This window comes from Aethalodelphis obliquidens, unplaced genomic scaffold, assembly GCF_003676395.1.
Source record: "Aethalodelphis obliquidens isolate GAN/ISIS:26980383/991018 unplaced genomic scaffold, ASM367639v1 scaffold1, whole genome shotgun sequence".
NCBI lineage: Eukaryota > Metazoa > Chordata > Mammalia > Artiodactyla > Delphinidae > Aethalodelphis > Aethalodelphis obliquidens.
Genome location: NW_020837945.1, coordinates 66889016 through 66906950, shown reverse-complemented (window position 1 = coordinate 66906950; position 17935 = coordinate 66889016). Strand labels below are relative to the sequence as shown.

Below are 17935 nucleotides of genomic sequence, written 5' to 3'. Positions count from 1 at the left end.
ACTCTGGCTCTCAAATCTCCACTTTTTGGGATACCCCTTCCACTTCACCACCAACCTTCTTGGCTTCCTGTAGACTGCTTCCTACCTAAAAATTGGGGGCCCGTAACAAACCCCAACCTCAATTGTATAAATGGGGGAGGAAAAGGGAGCAATTAGATGGTGGGATTGATTGACAAACTTCTTTAATAACAATGTTAATAACAGGTGTCTGTTATTTATGCACAGAAAAATCTTCACTTGTCCAGCTACTAGTAAACTCATACTCATCCTTTAAGACAGCTGAAAAATCACCACCTCCTCGAAGGCAGCCTCAGCCTTAAGGCTTCATTTGGTGCCATTATCTTAACTTTCATAGCACCTTGTACACATCTTTTATAACACATTTTATTATACTTGATTTTTTTTTACTCTGTCTACTATCGACTAAAATACTGAAACTTTGCGTTCTCTAGGGATGGGGATTATATTCCCAATACCTAATTAATTATTGGCATAGAATAGATGTACAATAAGTGTTTGCTGAATGAAAGTTTAAAAAAAAAACAGTAAAGTCGGAAGGTAGGGGTGAAGGGTTATTCTGAAGAGGCCTAAACAGACAGAAAGCATGTTTCAAGTGGTACAAGAATATGTTACACATTAACATTTGAGGAATTTGGGTTGGCAAGAGGGAATAAGAGGCAAGTAGTCCTGGAAATAAACTGAATGAAAACAGTACATATTAACCTGTGCAATGTGCCCTTGGGAATGCAGCTCTCTGAATTTCTTCATTTTTACTGTTACCTAGCAAAAGCATACATACCACTATCATTTCATATTGTTAGCCAAAGAGGAGAAAATGGGAAATAGAAACTTCACATTACTCATTGTCTTAGCACACTGCACTAAGAGAGGTGGAGAATCCTGGCTCAAAGGAATCTTTAAGGTCACATAGTCCAATATCCTACTCAATATAAGTATTCTCTTACAACATTCTTGACATCATACCTGTTTGTGATAGAAACCTTCAAAGTATAAAAAAATCCAATTTTGGGTTGCTATAATTGCTACAAAATTTCCTTCCATTTGAGCTCAAACTACTTTCCTTTACCATTTACTACTTTGTTCCAGTTCTAACCTCTGGCACAATTAAAAAAAAAAAAAGAAGTAACTCATTTTTGCTCTCATATGCCAGTTCTTAAAGCATTACGGGCCATCTCTAGGTACTCTCATTTGGTCAGCAGGAATCTGTATTTTAATAAGTGTTGCAGGTAATACTAATAAAAGAGGTTGGCAGATAGATCACATTTTGAGAAATCATGTTTTACTGTTTTATAAACTTTAACCAACCTATGGGACTTTCACTCAAGACCCTTCCACAAAAAAGTACATCCTGTGATACATCTCAGATTTTCCATTAAAGAGATGCCATGTTGTCCTTAGTTGTTAAGTTTGATGTAGATATTATGCTGCTGAGCATTTTAAGGTGATTATGATTATATATATATATATATATATATATATATAAAGTTAACAGGTACTTTTTTAGTTCCTTTTGAGCAATTTTTTTCGTATCTGTCTTTGATCTTCCATTTTCTAAAGAGGAAGAGAAGTTGATAGTTACAAGGATAGTAATGCTCCTATTAGAAGAGAACAGATATGTTTTTTCCCTTCTGTAAAGCTCCACAAAGACTTCTGCTTTTCTCCAAGGTGAGTTTCCTAGGGTCTGGCGAAATGAAGCCCAGTGATCAAAACCATAGCTGAAGTCAAACCATAACTCAAACATTTGCCAGCTGAGTGACCCTGGTCTGGTAGTTACTTAAATCTCAGGATGACTGTTTCTCTTCCTTTGTAGAATGGGTTTGATAATTAGTCCCTACTTCAAAGGGATCTTGTCAGTATTAAAGAAATATGTGTAAACTACTTAACATGGTGTGGTAAATAATATTAGGTATTATATTCATTATTAAACTTAGTTGGCAAGAAAGCTTGTCATTCTGTGGTATTCTGTATCAAAAATGACTTACCCAGACAACATGTCCTTTTTGCAATCTAGTGTCTAGTATTAAATACAGCACGTTTGATAATGCCTCCAGTTGCATATGGTACCATTATTTCTTTCCTCTGCACAATCCCTCAACACCTTGAAAAGCTGCCTGTCTTGGCTCACAGACAGTAATACAGAAAACAGTACCATACTGTAATCCAGCTGCGGGGCAGGGAATATTGCTGCAGCAAGTATTAGAACAGTTTGATTTCTTATTATCCTAGTCCTGTTAGATTCTGGGAAAATTGTCAGGAAATTCTTGCTACCTTAACATGTTGTGGCTTACATTTTTGAAAATAAAAACAAAGGAAAGAAAATGAATAACTGTACATTTAAAAAGGTGAATTTTATTCTAATGTAAATTACATGCCACTAAATCTGAGTTTTAAAAAATTTGAAGCATCCCCACAGATAGTTTTATTCACTTACCTAACCATATCTATCACCTTATGAATCACCTAGAAATTGTTAGGTAGGATGTCGTAAGAGACCAAAGATGATGCAAATGAGTAAAAGGATTAGCTGATGGCAAAATACATATTAATATTTATAAATTCAGGCCTAAAGATTTGGTGACAGCCAAGCGCTACAATAGGACCAGATTATAAACCTTTGCAAAACTATTCATCTCTACTCCTAGATTATCTGCCTCCCAAATTCAGGTTCATTTACAGTAATGAGACATGGTACTGTGATGGTTTACCATAGCTTATGCCAGAATGGGGTCATATGCTCAGCCCTAAATATAAACAGAAGTTCAGGTATTACAACAGGGTTTTGCCTAGGAGGCTTCAGTATATCTTGACTGTATCATTGCCTGTATATTCATATGCCTTTTTCCTAAGTCCTGATTCAATTTAAAGTAAATAATGAGTGCAGCCTGGCTTATCAGAGGAATGTCGTATTGGCTTCAAATAATTTTTTATTCAGATCCTTGGTTCCACATTTGAATCAAAATTTTAGCAACAGAGATGAACCCTCAATCAGTCTGAATATGGCTACTACTTTAATGGGAAATATCATAAAAAGCTAGGTTAGAAGTTTCTAACTCAAATCTTTGATAAGCTGTTTGTTGATTAGAAACAACTGGATTGACTTTTTGATTTCCCATGAAGGATTTCTACTTTAAGCCTAAGCTACAACTATTAATTGGAAATTTAGAATGGTCAAGGAGAACAAGTTTAGTCTCTTTAGGCCATGGGAGTTCATCATTGCTTTTATAATATAACCACTATTGTATATTATTGAGAATCTCTGTTCTGGTCACTAGCACACAGTTAAGATTAAGAAACTTGGCTAAAGTTATAATGGTAGAAAGAGGTAGGGTAAGGTCAAATTTATAAGACTCCAAAGCTATGCCCTTTGCACTAAGCAATACAATCTTCCTGACATAGAAGATACCTATGTATCCTAGACATCTTCTATAAAATAAATAAACCTAACACTAAATTAAAATAAAAAGTTGTTTAGATTAAAATGTTTGTAAAGTTTATCTATCTATTGATTCATTACTATATTCCAACCAGTCAGTTAATTAATTTCATTTGTCTCTATCTTCCCTATGCTGGAAACGAAGATAGGACAAAAACACCTGGGGGGTGTGTGTGTGTGTGTGTGTGTGTGTGTGTGTGTGTATGTATGTGTATATATATATACACATATATAAATATACATATATATGCATATATACATATACATATATATATGTGCAAGTGTAGTTAAAAAACACACACATAAAAATATTTTGGAGTTACCGTGCCATGGTGGAGTCCTGAAAGACCTATACACCTCTAATTTTGTTGCCATTTCCCACCCCCCATTTTTTTATAAGTGGTTATGATATAGCCAGGCAAAGAGGTATATTTATTAGAATTTGCCCCAGCATACAAAATTTTAATGTCATGACTCTAGCTTTCTTGCCACCTGAAAATATGTATTACATTTCTATCTAAATGATGTTAGTGAATCAGTGACTTTTTCTTAGTGTCATATGAGCAAATGTTAGTGTCATATGATAAGCTCCATATGAGCAAATGTTAACTGATTATGAAACTTTATTTCTGTTCTTGTCTATCTTGAATTATAAACTCCTAGGGAGAACTAGGTTCTTCAACACACCTTTTTGAAAGCATACAAAAGGAGGTCAAGTAATTTGTGGAGTGAGAGGAACTTGAGGTCTAAAGATTAGGTTGGTTCCAGCTAAGCCATGTACTAGCACGATAAACTTGGGCAAGTTATAGAATTATTTTTCTTAGCCATAATTCTCCACTCATATAAAATGAGAACTATACCAACCTTACAGGGTTGCTATAGAACTAAATATGATAATACTCATGAAAAATACCTTGAGTACTTTAAAGTACTATAACAATGTTGATTACTGTTTTTAGCAAACAAGGTTTAATAAATTCAGATTGTGATAATTTGATTATATAAATTATAAAAACTACTTTCAAAACCAGTTTTTCCTGGAACTTAAATGGTAAACAGTGTTTCTGATGTTTCATGAAAAATATATCTAAGTTCTTTTTAATTTTTTTGTTAAAACATTGTCTCTTTATAATTTAGCAACTTCTCTCTGCTTGGATGTCATAATTGCTTGGGTTTTTTTTTTCCAGCTTTTTTTTTTTTTTTTTTTTGCGGTACGCGGGCCTCTCACTTTTGTGTCCTCTCCCGTTGCCGATCACAGGCTCCGGACACGCAGGCTCAGCGGCCATGGCTCATGGGCTCAGCTGCTCCGCAGCATGTGGGATCTTCCTGGACTGGGGCATGAACCTGTGTCCCCTGCATTGGCAGGCAGACTCTCAATCACTGCGCCACCAGGGAAGCCCTTTCCAGCTCTTTTAAAAAAATTTTATTTTATATTGGGGTATAGTTGATTAACAATGATGCATCAGCCTCAGTGTACAGCAAAGTGACTCAGCCATACATGTACGTGTATTTATTCTTTTTCAAATTCCTTTCCCATCTAGGCCACCACAGAATATTGAACAGAGCTCCCTTCACTACATAGCAGGTCCCCGTTGGCCATCTGTTCAACACATAGTAGTGTGTATATGTCAATCTCAAACTCCCAATCCATCCCCTCCCATTCCTCCACCCCGGCAACCACAAGTCCATCCTCCAACTCTGTGAGTCTGTTTCTGTTTTGTAAATAAATTTATATCATTTTTTTAGATTCCACATAAAAGTGGTATCATATGATAATTGTATTTCTCTGTATGACTTACTTCACTTACTGTGATAAGCTCCAGGTCCATCCACGTTGCTGCAAAGGGCGTTGTTTCATTCTTTTTAATGGCTGAGTAACATTCCATTGTATAAATGTATCACAGCTTCTTTATCCATTTATCTGTCAATGGACATTTAGGTTGCTTCCATGCCTTGGCTATTGTAAACAGTGCTGCAATGAACATTGGGGTGCATGTATCCTTTCAAACCATGGTTTTCTCCAGGTATATGCCCAGGAGTGGGATTGCTGGGTCATATGGTAGCTCTAGTTTTAGTTTGTAAAGGAACCTCCATACTGTCCTCCATAGTGGCTATACCAATTTACATTCCCACCAACAGTGTAGGAGGATTTCCTTTTCTCCACACCCTCTCCAGCATTTATTGTTTGTAGCCTTTTTAATGATGGCTGCTCTGACTGGTGGGCAGTACTATCTCATTGTAATTTGATTTGCATTTCTCTAATAATTAGCAGTGTTGAGCATCTTTTTATGTGCCTCTTGGCCATCTGAATGTCTTCTTTGGAGAAATGTCTATTTAGGTCTTATGGCCATTTTTTTTATTGGGGTGTTCGTTTTTTTGGTATTGAGCTGCATGAGCTGTTTTTAGATTTTGGAGATTAATCCCTTGTCAGTTGCTTCGTTTGCAAATATTTTCTCCCATTCTGAGGGTTGTCTTTTCATCTTGCTTATGGTTTCCTTTGCTGTGCAAAAGCTTTTGACTTTAATTAGTTCCCATTTATTTTTGTTTTTATTTCCATTATGCTAGGAGATGGATTGAAAATATATTGCTGTGATTTATGTCAAAAAGTGTTCTTCAATTGTTTTCCTCTAAGAGTTTTATAGTATCAGGCCTTATATATAGGTCTTTAATCCATTTTGAGTTTATTTTTGTGTATGGTGTTAAAGAATGTTCTAATTTCATTCTTGTACATGTAGCTGTCCAGTTTTCCCAGCACAATTTATTGAAGAGACTGTCTTTTATCCATTGTATAGTCTTGCCTCCTTTGTCATAGATTAATTGACCATAGGTGCTGGGTTTATTTCTAGGCTTTCTATCTGTTTCACTGATCTATATTTCTGTTTTTGTGCCAGTTCCATACTGTTTTGATGGCTGTAGCTTTGTAGTATAGTCTGAAGCCAGGGAGCCTGATTCTTCCAGCTCCATTTTTCTTTCTCAAGATTGCTTTGGCTATTCATGGTCTTTTGTGTCTCCATACAAATTGTGAAATTTTTAATTCTAGTTCTGTGAAAAATGCCATTGGTAATTTGATAGAGATTGCACTGAAGCTGTAGTATGGTCATTTTGACAATATTGATTCTTCCAATCCAAGAACATGGTATATCTTTTCATCCTGTTTGTGTCATCTTTGATTTCTTTCATTAGCATCTTATAGTTGTCAGAGTACAAGTCTTTTGCTTCCTTAGGTAGGTTTATTCCTAGTTATTTTATTCTTTTTGATGCAATGGTAAATGGGATTGTTTCCTTAATTTCTCTTTCTGATCTTGCGTTGTTAGTGTATAGAAATGCAACAGATTTCTGTGTATAAATTTTGTATCCTGCAACTACCAAATTCATTGATGAGATCTAGTAGTTTTCTGGTAGCATCTTTAGGATTTTCTATGTATACTATCATGTCATCTGCAAACAGTGACAGTTTTACTTCTTTTCCAATTTGTATTCTTTTTATTTCTTTTTCTTCTCTGACTGCCATGGCTAGGACTTCCAAAACTATGTTTAATAAAAGTGGCAACAGTGGACATCCTTGTCTTGTTCCTGTTCTTAGAGGAAATGCTTTCAGCTTTTCACCATTGAGTATGATGTTATCTGTAGGTTTGTCATATATGGCCTTTATTATGTTGAGGTATGTTGCCTGTGTGCCCACTTTCTGGAGAGCTTTTACCATAAATCAGTGTTGAATTTTGTGAAAAGCTTTTTCTGCATCTATTGAGATGATTATATGGCTTATATTCTTCAATCTGTTGATGTGGTGTATCACATTGATTTGCAGATATTGAAGAATCTTTGCATCCCTGGGATAAATCCCACTTGATCATGGTGTATGATCTTTTTATTGTATTGTTGGATTCGGTTTGCTAGTACTTTGTTGAGAATTTTTGCATCTATGTTCATCAGCAATATTGATCTGTAGTTTTCTTTTTTGTGTGATATCTTTGTCTGGTTTTGGTATCAGGGTGATGGTGGCCTCATAGAATGAGTTTGGTAGTGTTCCTTCCTCTGCAATTTTTTGTAAGAGTTTCAGAAGGATAGGTGTTACCTCTTCTCTAAATGTTTGATAGAATTCACCTGTGAAGCCATCTGGTTGTGGACTTTTGTTGGGAGTTTTTATTATTTATTTATTATTATTGTTTTTTTCGGTATGCAGGCCTCTCACTGTTGTGGCCTCTCCCGTTGCGGAGCACAGGCTCTGGATGTGCAGGCTCAGCGGCCATGGCTCACGGGCCCAGCTGCTCCACAGCACGTGGGATCTTCCCGGACCGGGGCACAAACCCGTGTCCACTGCATTGGCAGGCAGACTCTCAACCACTACGCCACCAGGAAAGCCCTGTTGGGAGTTTTTAAATCACAGTTTCAATTTCAGTAATTGTGATTGGTCTGTTCATATTTTCAATTTCTTCCTGGTTCAGTCTTGGAAGGTTGTACCTTTCTAAGAATTTGTCCATTTCTTGTAGGTTGTCCATGTTGTTGGCATAGAGTTGATTGTAGTGGTCTCTTATGATGCTTTGTATTTCTGTGGTGTCCATTGTAACTTTTCCTTTTTCATTCCTAATTTTATTGATTTGATCCCGCTCTCTTTTTTTCTTGATGATTCTGGCTAAAGGTTTATCAATATTGTTTATCTTTTCAAAGAACCAGATTTTAGTTTCATTGATCTTTGCTATTGTTTTCTTTGTCTCTATTTCATTTATTTCCTCTCTGAGCTTTATGATTTCTTTCCTTCTACTAACTTTGGGTTTTGTTGTTTCTTGTTTCTCTAGTTGCTTTAGTTGTAAGGTTAACTTGTTTATTTGAGATTTTCTTGTTTCCTGTGGTAAGACTATATTGCTATAAACTTTCCTCTTAGAACTGCTTTTGCTGCATCCCATAGGTTTTTAGATCATTGTGCTTTTGTTTTCATTTGTCTCTAGGTATTATTTCCTTTCTGATTTCTTCAGTGAGCCATTGGTTGTTTAGTAGCATATTGTTTATCCTCCAAGTATTTGTGTTTTTTTTAGTTTTTTTTTTCTTGTAGTTGATTTCTAATCTCATAGTGTTGTGGTTCGAAAATATGCTTGATATGATTTCAGTTTTCTTAAATTTTCCGAGGCTCACTTTGTGGCCTAGCATGTGATCTATCCTTCAGAATGTTCCATGTGTGCTTGAGAAGAATGTGTATTCTCTTGCTTTTGGATGGAGTGGTCTATAAATCTCAATTAAGTCCATCTGGTCTAATGTGTCATTTAAGGCCTGTGTTTCCTTACTGATCTTCTGTCTGTCAATCTTTCTAATGAGGAAAGTGGAGTGTTAAAGTCCCCCATTGTTATTGTGAATTTCTCCTTTTATGGCTGTTAGTGTTTGCCTTATATATTGAGATGTTCCTATGTTGGGTGCATAAATCTTCACAATGGTATCTTCTTCTTGGATTTATTCCTTGATCATTATGTAGTGTCTTTCTTTTTCTCTTGTAACAGTCTTTATTTCAAAGTCTATTTTCTCTGATATGAGTATTGTTACTCCAGCTTTCTTTTGATTTCCATTTGCATGGAATACCTTTTTCCATCCCCTCACTTTCAGGCTGTATTTGTCCCTAGATCTGAAGTGGGTGGGTCTCTTGTAGAGAGCACATATATGGGTCTTGTTTTTGTATCCATTCAGCCACTCTATCTTTTGGTTGGGGCATTTAATCTGTTTATGTTTAAGGTAATTACTGATATACATATTCTTATTTCCATTTTGTTAATTGTTTTGGATTTGTTTTTGAAGGTCTTTTTTCTTCCTGTTTTGTTCTCTTCTCTTGTGATTTGATGAATATCTTTCATGTTGTGTTTGGATTGCTTTTTCTTTTTTGTGTATCTTTGTAGATTTTCCATTTGTGGTTACCATGAGGTTTTGATGTAGCACTCTATGTATAAAGAAGATTGTTTTAAGTTGATGATCTTTTCATTTTAAATGCATTTCCAATATCCTGCATTTGTACTCTCCTCTTCTCACAATTGCTGGTTTTGAATTCGTATTTGTATGTGGATGATTTCCTACCTTTACTGTGTGTTGGCCTTTACCAGAGAGCTTTTCCCTTTGTAATTTTCTTGTTTTTAGTTGTGGCCTTTTCTCTTCCACCTAGAGAAGTTCCTTTAGCATATTTTGTAAAGCTGGTCTGGTAGTGCTGAGTTCTCTTAGCTTTTGCTTGTCTGTAAAGCTTTTGACTTCTCCATCAAATCTGAATGAGAACCTTGCTGGGTAGCGTATTCTTGGTTGTAGGTTCTTCCCTTTCATCACTTTAAATGTATCTTGCCAACCCCTTCTGGCCTGCAGAATTTCTGCTGAAAAATCAGCTGATAACCTTATGGGAGTTCCCTTGTATATTATTTGTTGATTTTTCTCTTGTTCTTTTTAATATTTTTTCTTTGACTTTAATTTTTTCAATTTGATTACTGTGTGTCTCTGCATGTTCCTTCTTGGGTTAATCCTGCCTGGGACTCTCTGTGCTTCCTAGACTTGGGTGACTGTTTCCTTTCCCATGTTAGGGAAGTTTTCAACTATTATCTCTTCAAATGTTTTCTCAGGTCCTTTCTCTCTCTCTCCTCCTTCTGGGACCCCTATAAAGTGAATGTTGGTGCATTTTATATTGTCCCAGAGGACTCTTAGACTGTCTTCATTTCTTTTCATTCTTTTTTCTTTATTCTGTTCTGTAGCAGTGATTTCCACCATTCTGTCTTCCAGTTCACTTATCCATTCTTCTGCCTCACTTATTCTGCCATTGATTCCTTCCAGTGTATTTTGTATTTCACTTATGATATTATTCATCTGTTTGTTTGTTCTTTAGTTCTTCTAGGTCTTTGTTAAACATTTCTTGTATCTTTTTGATCTGTGCCTCCATTCTTTTTCTGAGATCTTGGGTCATCTTTACTATCATTACTCTGAATTATTTTTCAGGTAGATTGCCTATCTCCACTTCATTTAGCTGTTCTTCTGGGGTTTTATCTTCTTCCTTCATCTGGGACATATTCCTCTGATGTCTCATGTTGTCTAATTTTCTGTGATTGTGGTTTCCATTCCGCAGGCTGTGGGGTTGTAGTTCTTTTGCTTCTGTTGTCTTGGAGGAGGCTGTCTAAGAGGCTTCTGAAGGCTTCATGATGGGAGGGACTGCTTCCTGCCCACTGGCGGCTGGAGCTGGGTCTTTTTCCTCTGGAGGGCAGGGCCATGTCAGGGGATGTGTTTTACGGGCAGCTGTGTGCTCAGAAGACTTTAAGTTGCCTGTTGGATGATGCGTGGGGCTGAGTTCCTGCCCTGTACGTTGTTTGGCCTGAGGTGTCCCCACACTGGAGCCTACAGGCTGTTGGGTGGGGCCAGATCTTGGAGAGGAAATGATGGCCTCCAGGAGGGATCACACCAATGAGTTTCCACCAGTGTTTTTGTCCTTGCAGTGAGCCACAGCTGCCCCCCCAACCTCCACAGGAGACCCCCCCCAATACTAGCAGGTAAGTCTGCCCCAGGCTCTTATGAGGCATCTTCATTTTTTCCTGGTCCTGGTGCACACGAGCCCTTGTGTGTGCCTCCAAGAGTGGAGTTTTTGTCTCCCCCAGTCCTGTGGAATTCCTGTGATCAAACTCCACTGCCCTTCAAAGCCAGATTCTCTGTGGGCTCTTCCTTCCATTGCTAGAACCCCAGGCTAGGGAGCCTGATGTGGGGCTCACACTTTCACTCCTGTGGGAGAACTTCTGTGGTATAATTATTTTCCAGTTTGTGGATTGACCACTTGGTGGGTATGGGATTTATCACGATTGTGCTCCCACTGTCTCACTGTGGTTTCTTTGTCTTGTAGGATGTAGAGGATCATTTTTGGTATTTTCCAGCATTTTTTGTGGTTGATTGTTCAGCAGTTATTATTTTGGTGTTTTTGTAAGAAGGGGTGTGCTCACATCCTTCTACTCTGCCATCTTGTCTCCACTGACTGGATGTCATATAATTCCAATTGTGATTATTTTTTGTAATTCCCATATTTTTTGTTCTCAATTTATTAATGAAAATCAGGGGGAAAGCTTAGGCTTTACAACTAAATAAAACTCAGTTGGGATTCTAGCTCCACTTATTTAAATACTCTGAGCTTCAGTTTTCTCATCAGAAAAAAGGCATATCACAGGGGTGTTGTACTACACAAGGAAAAAAAAAGAAACTGCTGTCTTGGAAAATTGTGGGTTACAATTATTTTTAGGTTCCTTAGTCACTGACTTTACTTGGGGTCTAGAACATTGGTAATTCAGGCTTGTTAAAGTTGTAAATCTAGTCACAACTATTTTTTAATGAATGCCTAATTTAAGAAGCTGTACAACTTGTGTTTGATTCTGATTTGGTCCCTATGAGCAGCATCAAATATTCAATGAATCTGCATAAAATTTACAGGACCTTTTTTCTGCTCACTACTTTTGAGAGAGCAGTGCCCCTCTGAGGTGAGTCTTTGCAGTTTCCATGATAATCACAGTTGTTTCTGATCACAGAAAATATTTAATTGTATCATGAAGAGTTAAGAAGAATTTTTACAAAACTACTTTTTGGCTGTTAGGTTTTCCCTAAATTATCTGTTGGCCACTCCATTATTTTCTTATAGGCCTGATGAAATTATCCAGGTTTACAGTAAAAAAAAAACCCCACCACTATCTAAATTCTATGGCAAATGTCAAAAGCCTTAGGTATTCCTGCTTTATATCTCCTGAAGTTGGTGTCTGTAGTTTTAACCACTGCTTTAGGAAAATTAGTCTTCATTCACCGTGAGAGACCTGTGTTTTCAGCACAACAAGTAAGAATAAAGGTTTTGAGACAAATTGTGAAGTCTAGAAAATTATGGAGTATGAATAACTTCTTTGTTCATAAAAGAGATTTTCACTTTCACCTGGCAAGTGATGTACTTGATTCCTCTGTCTCACAGCTGGTATTTCATTCCTATAAAAGCCTGGTGCTGCCTCGGGAGTTCTGGTAGCAAGTCCTAAAGGAAGGGAATAAAAAACTATTGGCATGTAATTTTTAGCCCAAGTAAACCAAGTATTTTTACCTTAGAGGTGAATTTCATGATAACTATTTGGAAGGGTGTCTGTTTTGTGCCTTTACCTGAGTATTTTGGTACTGCCTCAACAGAGGACTCTTTGGAAGGAAGAAGCATTCTTCTTTAGAGGATGTAACGGGGTTCTAGACATGTAGAATCACACAGAGGCAGCATTCAAACTAGGCTATGAGACCTAGTTCTAACTCAGGTTTGAGAACAACAGAGTTGATTACTTCTTTTTTAGTATTTTGTGACATTATTTTTTGTGATATTTTTTAATAAAGATTTTTTTTTTTTTTTTTTTTTTGCGGTATGTGGGCCTCTCACTGTTGTGGCCTCTGCCGTTGTGGAGCACAGGCTCCAGATGCACAGGCTCAGCGGCCATGGCTCACGGGCCCAGCCGCTCCGTGGCATGTGGGATATTCCCGGACCGGGGCACGAACCCGCGTCCCCTGCATCAGCAGGCGGACTCTCAACCACTGCGCCACCAGGGAAGCCCAAGATATTTTTAAGGATAAATATTTCTATCACCCTAGTCTTCACTTGAATTTGGTAGCATTATAAGTCTGTTGTATACTGTGGACAGTGAGAATCATGAGGATGGATAGCTGCATAGGTAGCAGCTGTATTAGGATATAATGCTAACCTAGAAAATGATGTTGAACTGGGATAATGATTTTTAAAGGCAAACCTTCAAGTAGGACAAATTAGAAAAATGCACACCTTGTGGGCAGATATAACCCTACAGTTGAAGGCTTGGTTAGTTTCTTGGGCCAAAGAAAAAGGGGCTGTTTCCTTTAGGGGACTGCAGTTCTGTTCCAGGTAAGTGGAGCTAGGGCTCATGTTAGCTTCTGCTCACCCCCTTGGGATGTATGTTTATGCAGTGCACAAAATGCACAAGCTTACCTGGTGAGGGAAAAATGGTTACACAGCTTTAAGGAAAAATAATAACAATTTGTATAACTATTGCTTTAATGTTGGTTTCTGCAGATAGACTGTCAGTTCCATTTGGCATGGGGTATGTTAATTTTGTTCATTAGTTTATTCTCAGTGGATATCATAATATCACTCTAACTGTAGATATTGTAAATTACTTGTTAAATAGTTGGGTGAATGAATAATACGAAATGATTGTTATCCTGGAAGCTGAGAACATCAGCATTCTGGCTGGCTCACTGGGACCCTTTCAGCTCCCAATCCCTACTCTTGTCTCTCTCATCATCCTAAAGGAAATATTTAATAGTCATTCTATTAATTAGAATTATTATTCTATTAACATTTAATTTAATAAAATATTAAACTTCACCCTATATTACTTGTGGTTTATTGGGCTAAAAGGGAGTTTAAGATCCATGTAGGAAAGCAGAGTTATAAAATGATTATCAGTTTCTGGCTCTCCTAATTTCTGACCTCTCTTACTCAGAGATATTCCTCATAATTAACTCTGAAATCTTGAAAGACTCATACCTGAGACTGGAAAAAAGAAAAGATATCTGCTAACACCACATCTATTCAGCATTGTTTTGGAGGTCCTAGCTAATTTTTTCCCTTAGAAAGAAGAAATGGAACTGTCATTTTAACAGGGGGGAGCATAATTGGATACATAGATAATCTAAAAGAATTGACAAATTACTGAAATAAGTTTATAAAATATTCCGGACATGAGGTCAATATACAAAAATTAATTATTTTTATATTCTAGCCATAAAAAATAATAAAAAGATATTTAAAAATTTACAACATAAAAATATCAAATACTGAGTAATAAAGCTAATGAAAGATGTGTAAGACCTCTACAAAGAAGACTAAAAATATTAAAGTAAAGAAGACACATAAATGGAGAGATACCAAGTGGAAAATTCATTGCTGAATGTCATTTCTGACCAACTGATCTATAGATGAAATAAAATTACAATCACTATCCAGACATATTTGTTTGTGTGCAAACTGACGTTTTTTCTAAAAGTTATATGAAAAGAAAAGACCTAAAATAGCTATAGCATTCTTGAAAAAGAGCTACAAAAACAAAATTGAGGACCTATACAACCAGCAATACTATAAAGCTACAGCAATTAAAACAGTGTGGAATCGGATTAATGGTAAACACACAAATGAAATAGAACATAAAGTCTAGAAACATGCACATACATGGTAGAGTACACTAATTTGTGGCAAAAGTACCATTTCAGTGTAGTGGGGGAAATGATAGTTTTCTCATAAATGGTCCTTGTCAAGTGGATACCTAAATGAAAGTAATAAACCTTGACTCTTTCCTCACATTAGACACAGAAATACATTTCAAATGGAACTTGAACTTAAAAGTGAAGGTACAACAATAAGCCTCCTAGAAGATAGGGAAATAGTTTTATGAACTTGGGGTGGGCAAAGATTTTCTTAAAAATAAAACAAAGCACATAAAGCACTAATAATAAAAGAAAGTATTGATCAATTGAATAACATTAGCATTAAAAACTTCTGCTCATGATAAGATCACCTTTAAGAGAGTAAAAGCAAGGCACAGAATGGGAAAAGATATTTTGCCCTATATACATCCAACAAAAGTACTTCTTTTTATGTATGTATCTACCTATCTACATACATATGCAGAATTTCTTATATATCAAAGAAAGTTGGCAACATAATAACAATGAGTAAAATACTTGAATATCTTATAAAAGAGGATATTAAAAATAGTCAATAAATGTAAAAGTTCATCAAAATCATTAGACATCAGGGATATGCACTGCAAGTTAATTCTACAGCAAGACAGCACTATATACACTCCAGAATGATTGAAACTGAAAAAAGAAAATTGGAAAGTATGTGGAACAAATAGAACTTTTATACACCGTTAATGGAAGTAAAATTGGTGCAACCACTTTAGAAAACTTGGTAGTATTTCCTGAAGCTGAACATATGCATACCCTATGACCTCAAAACTCACTCCCAGATACATGTAACACAGAAATGAATTATATTTGTATTAAAAATTAGACAAGATTGGTCATAAAAGCTTTACTTATAATAGCCCCCAACTGAAAACCACCTAAAATGTTCAGCAATAATAAACTGCATAAATAAATTGAGATATATTCATATAATGGATCATTACACATCAATAAAAATCATTCAGCAACATAGATATCATACACATAATGTTGAACAAAATAAGCAAAAAATAAAAGTAAATACTGAATGATTCCATTCATCTGAGAGTCCAAAACCCACAAAACTAATCTATGATGATAAAAGTCAGAATAGTAGGTAACTTTGTGGGGGTTAGTGGCTGAGAGGGGCATAAGGGGAGGTGCCCGGGGTTCCAGTAACATTCTATATCTTGATCTGGGTAAGTTTACTTGGTGTATTCATTTGTAAAAACTAGTCTACCTGAACTCTTAAGAATTATGCACTTTGAGGTTTACATATTGCACCTCAGTTTAAAAAAAGTTTACCTCAAAAGAGGTAAGGCCAAGGAATACAAAAAGAAATTACAAATAAAAGCAAGAGTTGTGGTATTAATAGCAAACAAGGTGAATTCAGGTGAAGGACACAATATGAAATGAACAATGGTGATTAATGGTAAAGAATGTATGGATATATCTTTGAATATTTACACATGAATATTTTAAAAAATAAACAGCAGATACAAGGAAAAATAGACAGAAACACATGATTAATACAATATTTTAATTCACCTTTTCCCCATCTTTGACAAGTCAAGTAATCAAAATATAAGTAATGACATGAGAGACTTAAATAACATGATTAATAAGGTAAAACTTACAGCTACCTAATGCCACATATTTATATTAAATAACTCTTGGGTCAAAGAAATATAAACAAACTGTTTACTATATAGAAAATACTGTTAATGCAATCATAATATATCAAAAGCTATTACATGTTAAAACAGAGTTCAAAGAGAAATTTAGCCTTGTTTTATCAATATGTAAGAAACAATAAATATAAATGAATTAAGCATCTACCACAAAAAGGTGAAAAAGGAAAAAGTAAAATGAAGGAAAACAGAGGAGACTAATAAAGATAAAGCAGAAATCAGTAAGCTAAAAAACAAATTTAAAAAAACCAGTAAAACCACTGTTTGGGTTTAAACAGCAAAATAGATCAATTTAGTTACCCTAATTAAAGAAAGGCTCTCAATCTTTTCATATGTGTATTGTATATTTTTAGAAATGTTCCGTAATGAAAAAATTTTTCAGAGAAAGTACAAACATACAAGATAAGTAACTATAAAGGGTAAATGACAGGGGAATTCTACTAAAATGTTAAAAAGTAGATAACCAATAGTATTTAAATTGTTGGGCATAAAGAAGTCCTTAAAAGAAAAGATCAATGATTAGAAAAAAACTGCTCTAAGGCAAGATATACCACAAGCAAAGTTAAAAGTTAAAATTGAGAAAAATATTTGGATCTCATGTCATAAAGGGAAAATCTTCTTAACTTATGAAGAGGACTAATTAATTTAAAAAGAATGAACAACCCTATAGAAAATGGGCAAAGTATATGAATAGATAATTTACAAAAAATATTTAAAGAACTCTTAAATATATAAAAGGGTGTTCAACATCACTTATAATATGTGAGAGGTAAATTGAAACTGCATTGACATATTCTTTTTACCAAACAGACTTGCAAAGATAAAAAAATTTGATAACCAATACTTTCATGTTATTGCTAGAAGGAGAGAGAACTGTGCAAACCCCAAGAAGAGCAGTTGGGGAGTATCTATAAAGATTAAACAGGTGTATACTCTTTGACCCAGCAACTTCAATTTTAGGAATTTATCTGATAGATATACCTGCACACATTTAAAGTGAGGAATGTACCAAGGTTAGTCACTGTGGCATTGTTTGACATAGCAGTAGACTGGCACTAAACTATATGTCCTTTAATTGGTAAAATGATTAAATAAATTATAGTACACACATGTAATTCAATATCATATAAATGTAAATAATAAGAAAATACTTTATGTAATGAAATGGAAAGCAAGATACACTGTAAAGTGAAACAAGCGAAGTACAACGAAGTGCATAATATTACTATTTTTGTACAAAACAGAAGGCAAAAGTCTGTTTCTTTTTGGTTTGTTGCCTGGAAGGATAAACAAGAAACTACCAATAATGTTTAATTTTTCAAGAGAGTAGAAACAATGTATGGGGAAGGATGGGAGGGAAATTTATTTTTATTCTATTTCTTTTTGATATTAGAACCTAATAAATGTATTACTATTCAAATTCAGATTATGGATGAGAATTTAAAGTGAGGTTAAATTAATTGAATTTGATATAGAATATTAAATTATATTTTAATTGAAGATTTCTGACACGGGAAAATATCAAAGTAATATTTTAAGGAGATTAATTTTGCAACATGATATGCAAAATGAATTCTAAGAGGGAGAG

General features: G+C 35.4%; 1 protein-coding gene across 2 annotated transcripts in view; it reads right to left on the bottom strand.

The window, feature by feature from the left end:
- STXBP5L (syntaxin binding protein 5L) overlaps positions 1–17935 on the bottom strand; it is a 362740-nt gene that overhangs the window by 58689 nt on the left and 286116 nt on the right. For both annotated transcript variants that reach the window (XM_027105973.1, XM_027105977.1), the window contains exon 21: positions 12360–12452. In XM_027105973.1, coding sequence (XP_026961774.1) covers positions 12360–12452 — 93 coding nt within the window. The remainder of the gene's footprint in view (positions 1–12359; positions 12453–17935) is intronic.